General features: G+C 44.4%; 1 protein-coding gene across 1 annotated transcript in view; it reads left to right on the forward strand.

Annotated features, from left to right (window-relative positions):
• PTPN9 (protein tyrosine phosphatase non-receptor type 9) overlaps positions 1-13,610 on the forward strand; it is a 134,471-nt gene that overhangs the window by 81,391 nt on the left and 39,470 nt on the right. The window contains exons 4-7 of the mRNA XM_068107988.2: positions 2,675-2,799; positions 4,067-4,172; positions 8,253-8,363; positions 9,775-10,193. Coding sequence (XP_067964089.1) covers positions 2,675-2,799; positions 4,067-4,172; positions 8,253-8,363; positions 9,775-10,193 — 761 coding nt within the window. The remainder of the gene's footprint in view (positions 1-2,674; positions 2,800-4,066; positions 4,173-8,252; positions 8,364-9,774; positions 10,194-13,610) is intronic.

Below are 13,610 nucleotides of genomic sequence, written 5' to 3' on the forward strand. Positions count from 1 at the left end.
TTATTCGATGGACTACAAGATGTAAATGTTTCATGATATTTGTTATATTATATCACCTTTATCTATCAATATTGTTGAAATGAAGATCAAATAGCTCTATGTTGAAATATGTTGAAAAAGTCAAAACTTTACATGGGGTGTACTTACTTTTTCACGTGACTGCATATATACGTAGTGTGTTCAAAAAGTATCCGACCTTTATTTTTCGTGCGTAAAAAAAAAGAAGCTCGGGAGGCATTGATTGGTGCACGTATGTAGGCGATCCTAATGCGCACGCGTGAATTTTTTCCCACCTGCAGAAGCTGTCATTCGACGGCAGACCGCCGATGAGTGAGGACATGTAAGTGAGCACCGTCGGATTTTCGTTTTTGACAAAATGACGGAAAAACTTGAACAACGCTACTGCATCAAATTTTGTGTAAAGCTTGGCGATTCCCAAGTGGAAACGATCCGCAAGATTCAACACCGTTCATTCCATTATGAAGGAGGATTTGGGCTTCAGGAGAATCTCAGCGAAGTTCGTACCAAAGCTGCTAACGATTGAGCAGAAGCAACTCCGTTTGGAGATCGCACAGGACATGCTGGAGACTGTGAACAGCGATCCCAGCTTCGTCAACACAGTGATCACTGGCGATGAGTCCTGGGTTTATGGGTACGACCCAGAAACCAAGTTGCAGTTTTGATGCAAGTTTGATGAAACACAAAATTTGATGCAGTGGCGTTGTTCAAGTTTTTCCGTCATTTTGTCAAAAACGAAAATCCGACGGCGCTCACTTACATGTCCTCACTCATCGGCGGTCTGCCGTCGAATGACAGCTTCTGCAGGTGGGAAAAAATTCACGCGTGTGCATTAGGATCGCCTACATACGTGCACCAATCAACGCCTCCCTAGCTTCTTTTTTTTTACGCACGAAAAATAAATGTCGGATACTTTTTGAACACAGTAGTATTGTTGCGGATCTGCCGCCGGCCTTCTTCCCTTACCAAGGGGGGATTAATCCCCTTGTCTTTACTGACCTGGCGTGACGCGGGACCTATTACGTCCCTTCCGGACAGCGCTAAATAGGGTTTCAGGACCAAATTCGCTGTTACCTAAGTACTAGCGCTGCCCTGGAAGCGAGGAAATAAGCCCCGCACGAACCACGTGTGTTGATGATACGCCGAGCGGTTTGCGTACACGTGATCCGCGCTATTATTACTTACTAGACCCAATTGGAGCGATCTTATTCGTACCACGCTTAGCCATTGGAGAAATCACAAAGGCGATCGAATTGGAAAGGAAAGGAAGAACAAAGATGTTTAATTAAGATTGCACGTATTTACAGCCAGGACGAAGAGACACAGGGATGATGTTCTCCAGCGCGTCCAGGGATGGCTCTCGTGCAGCTCTCTCCGGTCCCCGGCACGTCCCGTGGAAATGGAGGCAGGAGAAGGCAGGAGCTCGTAGCGTGTCGCCTGAACAATCGGGTTATCTCGGGGCGCACGGTCGAGGGCGGACTTTGGCGCGACTGGCGGTTATTCACTCGCGGTTATGGCTGTGTTCACTCGCGTGGCCGAAATGCGCTATCTGCGTTACCGGCACGGCTGGCTGCGCCCGCGTACATGTACGGTTCAAAGTTCAACAACGGCGAGTGATGCAAATTTTCTGGCACAGTCCTCTCGCGCCACTGGTGCAAGTCCTCCTTTACAGCGCACTTATCCTCTGCAAGTCCTGCTTGTAAGTCCTCTGCCACTGCCGTGTGCACGCAAGTCCTTTCGAGGGCTTTTCGTATGGGCTTATATAGACCCGCCACGCGAACCTTCTGGAACTCACCAGACTCTCTTCACCACGCCCTCTCATGCCATTCCGCTCGAGCTCTGATTGGCTGGTGGCTCTTACCGTCATCGCCTCTGCCGCTCCCGACCTCAACGCCGCCCCCACCTTTTTAGGCCTACCTCGTGTTACTCGACTAGTGGTCAGCCAAATGGGGCGCGGGATGGATTGCGCCCATAGAGGTAGAATGGAGGTTGGAGCAAAATGAATGTAGGTCCTACTCTCCTGTCTTTACACAACGCAGGTACTAAGAGGGGAAATGGCCTATTCTTACACATACTAAGACATAACTACACTACAAATGGGCCTATATGTTGCTCGTGTGACTAACTATGGGGGGCAAACCTTTAACCTTTAATGACTTCAATGTGCCAATCTCAAAACCACAGCAATATATATATATATATATATATATATATATATATATATATATATATATATATATAAATAAAATAACTTTCACGAACTGTCAGTCCATTGTCATAAGCCTGGTGTTGACTTCGTGGTTAGGGTGCTGGCTTGGGATCCTAGGATCCTGGGTTTGAATCCCGGTCGATCGCTGAATTAATGCCAGGGGGGTTGACTCAGCCTGTCATCCTTCCGAGGTCGGCAAATTGAGTACCAGTTCACTGGTAATTCCCTGTGTGTCACAAGAGGCGACTAACAGGGTTGGCGGCAGGAAGGGCATCCGGCCATAAAACATTGCTTCAAAAAGGGGACAACGGTGCCCGAAAAAGGCCAACCCCCGCCTTGCGGGGAAAAATGGCCTATAAAGGTGGTTGTTTTTTTTGTTTTTGAACTGTCTCCATTGATGTGTTGGATCTGTGAACTTTGGTTTGAATGTACCTGTTTGACTGCCAGAGTGGAAGAGATGCGACGGGAGCAGCTGTGGCCTTATTCACGGCTCGTCTGCACGACCCGAGTGCAGCAACACACACTACAGTGCTGCAGGCTGTGCTGTACCAGTTGGACTGTGCAATTGAGAGGTAAAGTACATGGACAATGTAAATGTGTGCCCAGGCACCAGATATAAAATGGGAAAGAATGCTGAGTTAATGTGACAGGACAAGAGAGTGTCCTTGCAAATGATTATTTTTGTGAGTTCTAGAAAAAAAGACTTGTAGCTTTAAAAAAAAAAAATTATGTTAATTTTTTTGTTGTTGATGTATATCTTTTTATTTATGGAGTGATGAAACTACTTTGGAAAATAAATTTCTGTCCGCCAAAAAACATTGGGCTGGTATGACAGTCTGGAGGTATGCACAGTCCCTTCTGAGCTGCCTTGCCTGGGTTTGAATATCGACACAGTTCTAGTCATCCAGGTGTTTCACATCCAGACAGAGGAATAGATCAAAGTGTGTGCTATCCCTCGGATGGACGTTAAAATGGACGTTGCATCTGCTAGCATTAGTTGGAGACGTTAATGATTGCACGTCGTCCTTCACGAAGAGTAGGCGAGCGATAGCCACAACCCTGAACAAATTCCAAATTCCTGCATGGTGTTGAATGTACTGTGTCAGAGTGGCGATGTGTCTAGCATTGTTACCTAAGCCAAAGAAACTGCTTTGGAAGAACTGACATGGTTCACAGGAATAAGAATAAGAAGAAGCATTCTCTTGCCCTTCACTAGCCCATCCCCTGCACAGTGGGAGATGGTGTTTTGTAATTGTGTGTGTGTGTGTGTGTGTGTGTACGTGCACGCGCGCGCACGATATTTTGTCGTCCATTTGTCATTATCCTTTTAAAAGGGAGAGGAGATTTAAATTTGGCAGAGATGTAGCGTATGTGACAAGGACGAAATGATTAGATTTTGATGAAGATCCGGATTCGGATCTGGCTCGTATAATTTTTCAAGTGATTCTTCACCATTGGGAGATAGGGCCAAACGATACATAGCAGGATATCTCAAAAAGTTGTGGACGGATGATTTTGATTAAATGTGATTCTGTATTGTGATTTTCTGGTCTACTCTGGGATACAAAAAGTAAACTGTTCACCTGGCGGAGGTATGCTCTCCACTGAGTGCCGTTCTAGTTCTCTTCTGTTATTGTGCTTGTGTGCTCCCTCCTCTCTCCCCCTCTTGTCTCTCACTCCCTTTATTACATGTTTTATGTGTCCGTTTATGAATTTTTTTTTTTAATCGATATAGAAAAGTGAGATTTAGTTCCACATTTTTTTCTGAATGGAAATTGTTTTTTGATTCCTCCTTTTTTTCCCTTCTTTTTTCGGGGCCTCCTTGTTATTTCCACCTAGCCGAGAGACGCAACGCAATGGTCTGGTTTTCATCTATGACATGACAGACTCCACGTACCACAACTTCGATTATGAATTGTGTGTCAAGATGTTGAGCTTGCTGAAGGTAAGCCTCTTTGGATTTGTTGGTACTCATAGGAGGATGTTATTGTTAAAGATCTCGTCTTTCTTTTTGTAAAAGAGTACGCCATTGGTGTGTTGGAATCCCATATAATATAGAAATTTCTGCCTTAATAAGCAGAGGCACTTATTATTATTCCTTCGTATGTGGAACAAGGCTGTGGTGTACCATCATTGGCTGAGGGCATGGATGTGCTGCTGATGCAATTCCCTCTGTTGGTTAAGGCAGGAATTTGGAATTTGTTCAGGGTGCTGGTGACAGCTCGCCTACTCTTTGCAATGGACACGATAAGGTCTTTAACATCCACCAACTCATGCCAGCAGACGGGCCACCCATTTCACATCCCTCCTAGGGGGACAGCATACACATTGGTGATTCACCCTGCCTGCGAAACACCCGGATGACAGTTTATAGCTGGGCCTGGATTAAAACCCAGGCTAGACAACTTGGAGGCAAATGTGCATGCATTTAGGCCATCCTCTCAGTCCTTTGCAGGAGCACTGCATCAATACCACAGCCATGCCTCAATAACAATACAATCAGCAGGTTGAATTCGAAATTAAATCTTGCCAATTCGTAATTTTATTGTTGAGCTTGCGCTGAAGGTAAGCCCTGGAGGACACGGGGGGGGGCGGGGGGGGGGGTTGGGGGGGGGAAACATTCGGAGCTTTATTATATTATGCAGAATACAAATGAATATCTTTGTCAAAAGGTCAGCTACACCTAAAATCATAAATTTTCATGCAATTGACCTGAAAGGTTAAGAATTTGCATATCGGGTCACCGGATTGGTTCACCAATCAAAAGCTAGAGGCCGATTTTTCTTTTTTAGATGAAATGGTCAAAGTTTAAGGTTTCATAAAATCGTCAATTTTTTTTTTTTAAATTTTTTTTTTAGCTGTTTTTGTCATGCTTAGCAAATGGAAGAAGAAGAAGAAGAAGAAGAAGACGTCTGAATACAAAGAAGATGTGGACGGGCTTTGCATTTTCAGATGCTTTCTAGTTGGATTTTAGTTGTTTCCAATTTTGATGCTCATGAAGAAACTGGTAAATGCATTGCATCCAAGATAGGACAGGCCTCCAGCAGACCATGATGGTTAGAGACTGACCCACTCTGAGAATTGCTGAGCAGGGAGGTTCCTGTTCACTATTTACCTTCCTCATGTAGTCACAGTTGTGAAGTAGAATCATCCATTTGTTACATGCTGAAGTGGGATTATCAATCTTTTCTGTAATCGATGACAAAGAATGGTTAATTATATATCTAAGTTTCCATTTCTAATGTTGATTTATTTATGATGATTGTTGAGAGAAAAGTTCCAGTGCCCACTGTTTCTGCTGATATGCTGTTTGTGGTTTTATTTTCATGATAAATGTTGTCATCATGGTGAAGCTAACCATGATGAAAAGAATAACTACCCCTCTGCCGACATTAGTTGTTGGACGTTAAATATCCCACAGTGTCCTACGTTTTCCCACAGCCTGGTGTTGGTTTAGCGGTTAGGGTGCCGGCGTGGGATCCTAGGATCCTGGGTTCGAATCCTGGTCGATCGCTGAATTATATTTCTTTTTTTTTATTTTTAAGAAATTTGCAAAACTTTCTAAAATCCTGTTTTCTCTTTGTCGTTATGGGGTATTGAGTGTAGATTGATGAGGGAAAAAATGAATTTAAACGATTTCAGCATTTGCCCTGATGAAGCCCCAACAAGAGCGAAACTAGGTCGGTAACTGTGAGTTTTGCATGTACTTGTGACAGTATCTGAATTTATAATCCATAATGACGCACTGCTAGATGGCTCCCCTGGAGCTTTGCAGGCAAGGCGGATATGCATGGCGATGACGCCATGACGTTCGCTCATTAGGTTGGAGAACCAGATTACAGATACCATATATATATATATATCCACACACACACACACACACACAGTATACATCTTTGTAATTGAGATAAGTGCAGTCAAGCATTTTCTGGGAAGGAGGAGGCATTAGTCATAAATACAAATGGTGAGATGTAAGGAAACTCGCAGCTCTAATCTATCTATAATTCCAGTAATCTCTGTGTGTGTGTCTGTCTGTGTGTTTGTCTGTGACCGCTGTTTCTCGACAACCACGGGTCCGATATACTTTTAACTTGCCAGGTATATTGCTGGGGACCCGAGGATGTGCCTTTTCAAGGTTTCATATTAATCGGACAATTACTTACCGAGCGATGTCCAAAAAACGATTCAACCAATCAGAGAGCAGCGAACTAGCGCGTGTGCCGAACGTGGCGGACACACTCTGCCTCGGATGGCACATTTGAGAGCGTATTCATTTATTTCACGTTTGCAAACTATGTTGGCGCTATGTTGGCGTTAAACGATGTTTTAAAACTAATAAAAACGAATTTGCGATTCATTCGCTTTCCTGCGCGTTTGTGTACGCGATGGCGATTTCTTTACCAAACTCCGGAAGCCGTTCGCTTTGGACCGAACCATTTCATGTAAATAGAGGGGGGGGTTCTGTGGTCGTTGCGAATGGACCAAACCATTCATGTAAATAGAGGGGGGGGATTGTCACTGTACTCGCAAGCCGTTCGCCGTTCGCTTTGGCGTTGCGAATGGACCAAACCATTTCATGTAAATAGAGGGGGGGGATATAATTTTAGATAGATATATAGTACGGGCATATATATAGTACGGGCATGCCCTAGTATAATCCAAAGACAATGAGCAAGAGGGAAAGAGGTGGGCTGAAGGTTAGGAGAGCATGTGGGCTGAGCTGTGCCGGTTAAAGCGGTGTATAATCCTATCACCAGACAATTTTAGCGTCTATTTCTCACCGTCGAGGGCTGGCCACACACCGGTGAATCAACCATTTGGATGATGGCAGAGACGATGAAGGAACTTTGCCTTTTTGTTTCCTTCATGTTGGTTGGATCTGCTGTATGCCGCATGCTGGATACATTTGACTGAGTGTTGGACCTCTTCATGCTGGGCAGGTTGCGTCGTCGTTTCTTTGTTTGTTGTGAATGTTAAGATTGTAAAGTTTGCTGGGCATTTGGAGCTTTGTCTGCATTTCCCTACTGCCTCATTACCGATGCTGATCTAGGTAGCAGCACAAAATTAATTGGATGACCTCTTGTCCTCAGGAACGCTATGCAGGTCATTTAAATAATGTATTCTATAGTCTTGTAGTGATTTAGTAGACTTTGATTAATCTTCTTTCACCCTTTAGCTCTATATGATTCCTTTATCTTTGCAACCTTTGTGTTACACCTTCTTTTGGATCACCTCCTTTCTCATGTTAGTTAGAATCCTCTTTTGATGACTTTTTGTTTCTTCGCCTTCATTTTCTGCTTACTGTAGTTGAAGCCCATCTGTGAATGTCGTGAAACCCCCATGCCTAAAATTAACCGAGACATTTTTTTCCTGGCCTCCTCTTTGAGGCCCTTGCCCTGTGGTGTGTGTGACCAACTGTGCGGATGTATCACTGTTACCCAGCTGACCGGCCACAATCTCTAGGCACACCCTCCCTAGCCATAGAGGCTTTTAAAGCCACACTCAACTGGCACCCCTCAGGGCAGCACACACATGTAACCATCTTCCCCAATTCCATTTGCTTGTTGTCCTTGCTGGATGCTGCTTCTCATTGTATCTCCATTGCAGAAGTGCATATTCTTTCCTGTAATATGGTGTTAGATTCTTGGTGAGTGATTCCTGTGGCTTCTCATTTGTTCAGCTGACTATGATGCAGCTCTAGTTCCCATACGTTTGCTCAAGTTTTGATTGAAACATTCGGTGCTGTGCAATATTTGGGATGCAGGAAGAAGTATATACAGCACATGCTCCAATTTTAGCCACCTACAGTTACTCAGAATTTGACTTGTCACCTTGGGATACCTTTTGTCAGTGAAGCGCTGTGTTCCGTGTGATTTGAATGTCTGTGGTTGTGCACGTTAAGGGATTGTATCATATGACCAAAGTCTCCTGCTTTGAAGGCCTAGTGCTGCCACAGTTTGTTCCTAGCACTAGCAGGCATAGCTCGGTTTCTTTTGTCTAAATGGGGGGGTTTTTTTTCCTGCAGGGCGCCTTCCCAGCTCGGCTTAAACGTGTACTGATCGTGTCCTCCCCGCTGTGGTTCCGAGCTACATTCACCGTCCTGCGCCTATTTGTGCGTGAGAAGCTCAGAGACAGGGTGAGTTGGAAAATCACTATTTTGCTGCGAGTTCTGATTGTAAGCCAGAACGTTGGAGGGGAAGGAAGAGAAAGGAGAACCTTTGCTCCTCCACCTGCATCACTTTAATGTAATGAGGATTTCTAAAGCAGAAGCTTTTACACCCCCAAAGTCTATTTTTAATTTTGCCAAGTTCCTTGTTAATAACTTTTCAACCGAAGTTTCCCAGCTAGTGGCCAAATACGAGCAGTCGGTAATCAAAAATGAGTTTGGACTGGCAGTTTCATACAAAAAATCAATTGCCTTTGCAATTTTGTGTGCTGTATGCTAAAAAGTAGATTGTGTGCCCAACACTTGATATTTAATTTATGTTTGCAGAGATGAAAGCGTGTCTCGTCCATGTACATTTTGCAGACTTGCTTTACTTGTACAGGAATGCCATCTTGGCTAATAGAAACACCAGCTGGTTCTACTAACAACAGGATTAAATGATGGTTTGTTGTACGAAGCCAAAATGCAACAAAAAGGTAGATTGTGTTCATGCAATACATTTGTGGGACAGAATAGTATATATATATTTTTGATTTTTGGAAACCTCCCACATTGTACATCGTATAGGGTGGCATAGTTAAAATACTGCTACCATTGAAAATGTAAATTGTATTCAAATCTATAATCTTGTCAAGGTAAGGATGTGGTTAGGTTTTACGTATATCTCATCGTACAAAAACTACAAAACATTCTTGAATCCTGGTGAGGAATCTGGTTTTAAAACTTTTCTGCTGTCAAGAACAATATCGTACAAACCCCTTTTGTTTGTTTCAAGCTTCCTTTGCCTGCTGTTTCATACAAATATTTTTTTAACTGTATGATGCTGTTTTTGGCAAAGTCTATTTCCATATGCAGCTGTGGGCATTTCTGTGACAGATGGCAGCTGGGTCACAAGGCCTGTTGTTAAGGCAATGGAAGCTAGTTAGTTGATTTTGTGTGTCTGTGTCTGTGTTTGTCTGTCTGTCCTGGTCTGGCATGTTTTTGTGGAGTTCCTCTGGAGCTTTCTGATGTGGATGGAGTGTGATACCCCAAAATTATCATCATGACCTACTGAGTGGATTAGGCTAATTAACTACAAATAATCCAGAAGAATTCCCATGTTTTAAACACACACCATGTCAAGGTGTGTAGGGCAGCTTAATAGGTTTTTCCACAGTATGACATCCTCAGTACAAAATAATTTTAAAAATAATGATAACTTTGTAACAAAGCATATATTAATTTATACGAATAATATTGACAACAATAATAATAGTAGCATCATTTGGCAGTAAACGGACCCACTAGTTTTGCAAACGATGAAGAAGAGAATATTTTTTTGCAAGTGTTGGAGGAAGTGTAATATATTGTGGAGATGTTTCTTTTGCCACTGTCCATTAAGGTATCCACACTGCGCCTGGGTGAACTTTCTCCTCTTGTACCTTGCGATACACTTCCTATTCACCTGGGCGGTTCCCGCCCTCTTGATCACCGAGCGTGGCTTGGAAGGTGCCTCGACTCGCCACGGGCCTCCTCCATGGATGATATCCTCTTTCTGCCGTCGGTTCCAGCTCCTCATACTCGTTTCACTGGAAACGGTCCACCCATAACATCTGTCGCTCTCTCCTCTACTTCATCTTCACCGTCATCACCGCAGCCCACATCCTTACTGTGTGATGGTTCCATCCACAATGGGGAGAGTCGTGGGATTATACCCACCGAGTTGATGGAGCTGCTGATCACGATCCGCCGGCGAGGTCTCCATAAAGAGTATGAGGACATGCAGCGGGAGGCACCTGCAGGGACATTCAACTGCTCAAAGTGAGTTTGTGCTGAAAACAGAACATGGGGCCATTTCTATGTCGTTTGTTGCAACGTGTTATTCTGGTTTGTACAGAGTCAAAGCCAGGCAGCAAATTGATGCAAAGGCATTGTAGGTAGCAAGATGCTGGAAGTAAGTTGTTTCATGTTCTGTGATTGGCCAATACTCTTCTCAAACTCTATGCCAGGGCGATTTTTATTCCCAATGCTGTACTGCCCATTTCCAAGCACAAACTGAACAAGAGCGAAGGCGATGGTGTACCATCGCAAATCCCCATGCTTCCCATCCAAATAAAAGTTTAAAGATGGCAAAAAGTTCCACCAATAATGACCCAATATTGAATTTTGAGTTCAAAAAAAGTTTTCAAGGTTTTGACCTCTGTCACACCCGATGGCATGAACCAGATTCAAATCCCAAAAATATTTTATGCGTCCCCCAATGTTGATTGCATATACAGTGCATTCAGAAAGTATTCAGACCCCTTCACTTTTTTCACATTTTGTTATGTTGCAGCCTGATGCTGAAATCGTTTAAATTCATTTTTTCCCTCATCAATCTACACTCAATACCCCATAATGACAAAGAGAAAACAGGATTTTAGAATGTTTTGCAAATTTATTAAAAAGAAAAAACTGAAATATCACATTGACATAAGTATTCATACCCTTTGCTATGACACTTGAAATTTAGCTCAGGGGCCTCCCATTTCTCTTGATCATCTTTGAGATGTTTCTACACCTTGATTGGAGTCAACCTGTAGTAAATTCAATTGATTGGACATGATTTGGAAAGGCACACACCTGTCTATATAAGGTCTCACAGCTGACAATGCATATCAGAGCAAAAACCAAGCCATGAGGTCGAAGGAACTGCCTGCAGAGCTCAGAGACAGGATTGTATCGAGGCACAGATCTGGGGAAGCCTGCAAAAAAAATTCTGCAACATTGAAGGTTCCCAAGAGCACAGTGGCCTCCATAATTCTTAAATGGAAGACGTTTGGAACAACCAGGACTCTTCCTAGAGCTGGCTGCCCGGCCAAACTGAGCAATCGGGGGAGAAGGCCTTGGTAAGAGAGGTGACCAAGAACCTGATGGTCACTCTGGCTGAGCTCCAGAGATCCTGTGTGGAGATGGGAGAAACTTCCAGAAGGACAACCATCACTGCAACACTCCACCGATCCGGGCTTATGGCAGAGTGGCCATACAGGGGGGAGGGGAGGAGAGGGGGGGAGGGGAGAAGAGGGAGGAGGGGAAGGGGAAGGGGGGGGGGAAAGGGGGAAAGGAAGGGGTAGGGGGGAAAGGGAGGGGTAGGGGAGGGGGAGGGGAGGGGGGAAGGGGAGAGGGTAGGGTGGAGGGGGAAGGGAGGAGGGGGAGGGGAGGGGGGAAGGGGAGAGGGTAGGGTGGAGGGGGAAGGGAGGAGGGGGAAGGGGAGGGGAAGGGGGAGGGGGGAAATGGAGGGGGAGGGGAAGGGGGAGGGTGGAAATGGAGGGGGAGGGGAAGGGGGAGGGGGGAAATGGAGGGGGAGGGGAAGGGGGAGGGTGGAAATGGAGGGGGAGGGGGAGGGAGGGGGAGGAGGGAAGCGGAGGGGAGGGATATAGATGGTTACTGGCAATTGATCACATCCACAAATGATGTAATCCACACAATTTATGTACTTTACATAACGTTAATAGGAATACATGGCCGTGTAGATGGGAAATACAGTTTGTTTGAAATAAATCACAAATATCAGATGAAAGTTTTTAAAATTTAGAACTATTCTCACTCAGAGTTAAACATCACCGCAATATTACGCGGTTGCTTCAACGTTTTCGGTGAATTATATGTCATCATTGTGAGATTTTTGGGGATTTTTTTTTTTAATGAGATTTTTATATTAAAAAAAACGGCAAAAAAGCATCAGAACAGCTGTGAAAAAGCATCAAAACAGCAGTGAACAAGCATCAGAACAGCAGTGAAAAAGCATCAAAACAGCAATGTAAAAGCATCAAAACAGCAGTAAAAAGCATCAAAACAGCAACAATTGTCCGGTGATTTTTCAATCACCGCAGCTAAATGTGTCGGAGTAATTAACTATTTTCCTTTGTGTGGTTTTTTTTATACACATAAATACATAAAATCACATAAAATACACATAAAAATCAGATCAGAATCAGAATCAGAATCGATATTCTCACAATCATCACAACACACCAGACATGTAAAAATTTCGGTTGCTCACCTGGTTGAGGGTGGGTAGAGCCAATGAGGTGGTATACCTGGCTTTGCACCTTGAATGTAGGCATGAATCCTTGCTCAGTGACGACGCGATCTGCTCCAAACGAAGTCATTTGGAACGAAGAGTTGTAATTACGGATTTCCTTCAGGAAGTGTCTGGATTGAGTCGTAGTTGATTGAAGTAGTCCTTTCAAAGGTTCCGGTGGAGATTGGAGAGAAGGCAAAAGGACATTGCCTCCCCTGCAACACATTCCTGGTGTTTCTCCCTTCCGTTTCAAGGCATGGCAAAACTGACAGGTGAACGACATGGAGCCAATATCAACGTTTGAGGAGTAGTCAGTGTTCGGATTGTAACTGAATGCAGCCTTCTCCCATGCAATGGCCGGCTGCCGTCTGCCTGATGGTTGCCAGTTGTTGAGTCGTTTTTGGCGCTGTTCTTCTGTCTCCTGCTGTCTGGCCCTCGCTACACTTTGTTGATTGGCATTTAGACGTGCCTCTGTCTCATCTTCTGTCTCTCGCTGTCTGGCCCTCGCCACACGTTGTTGATTAGCGTTCAGACGTGCCTCTGTCTCATCTTCTGTCTCTCGCTGTCTGGCCCTCGCCAGACGTTGTTGATTGGCGTTTAGACGTGCCTCTGTCTCATCTTCTGTCTCTCGCTGTCTGTCCCTCGCCAGACGTTGTTGATTGGCGTTTAGACGTGCCTCTGTCTCATCTTCTGTCTCTCGCTGTCTGGCCCTCGCCAGACGTTGTTGATTGGCGTTTAGACGTGCCGTTCTCTCATCTTCTGTCTCTTGCTGTCTGAATCTAGAGACACGTTCTTGATTGGCTTGTCGATGGTGAAAAGTATCTTCATCGGTTTCATGGAGTCTCCGATCAGCGATTTTCCTTGCCCAGGAGGTTGAACGCGACAAATTTCTTTTCTTCGGTGCCATTGCCTTTATCACAGTCAGTCTTCCAGTCACTCACTCGTAGACAAATTCAATTTTTTTTCACTTTTACGTTTACACGTGGTAATGAAGATTGCAACTTCTGCAATCAAACAAACGACGCAAACGCAAGATTGCAACTCTGCGTCGTGTCGTGGGCGTGGCCAACGTGGCCTCATGCTCCCAGGTGATTGGCTAACTCAAGCTCGAGCGAGCCATAATGCGCTGCTTTATGGCAAAAAATATGGATCTAAAGATGAAAGAAAAAAAAACC

This window comes from Myxine glutinosa, chromosome 2 (genome assembly GCF_964187855.1).
Source record: "Myxine glutinosa chromosome 2, kmMyxGlut1.1, whole genome shotgun sequence".
NCBI classification, from domain to species: Eukaryota; Metazoa; Chordata; class Myxini; order Myxiniformes; family Myxinidae; genus Myxine; species Myxine glutinosa.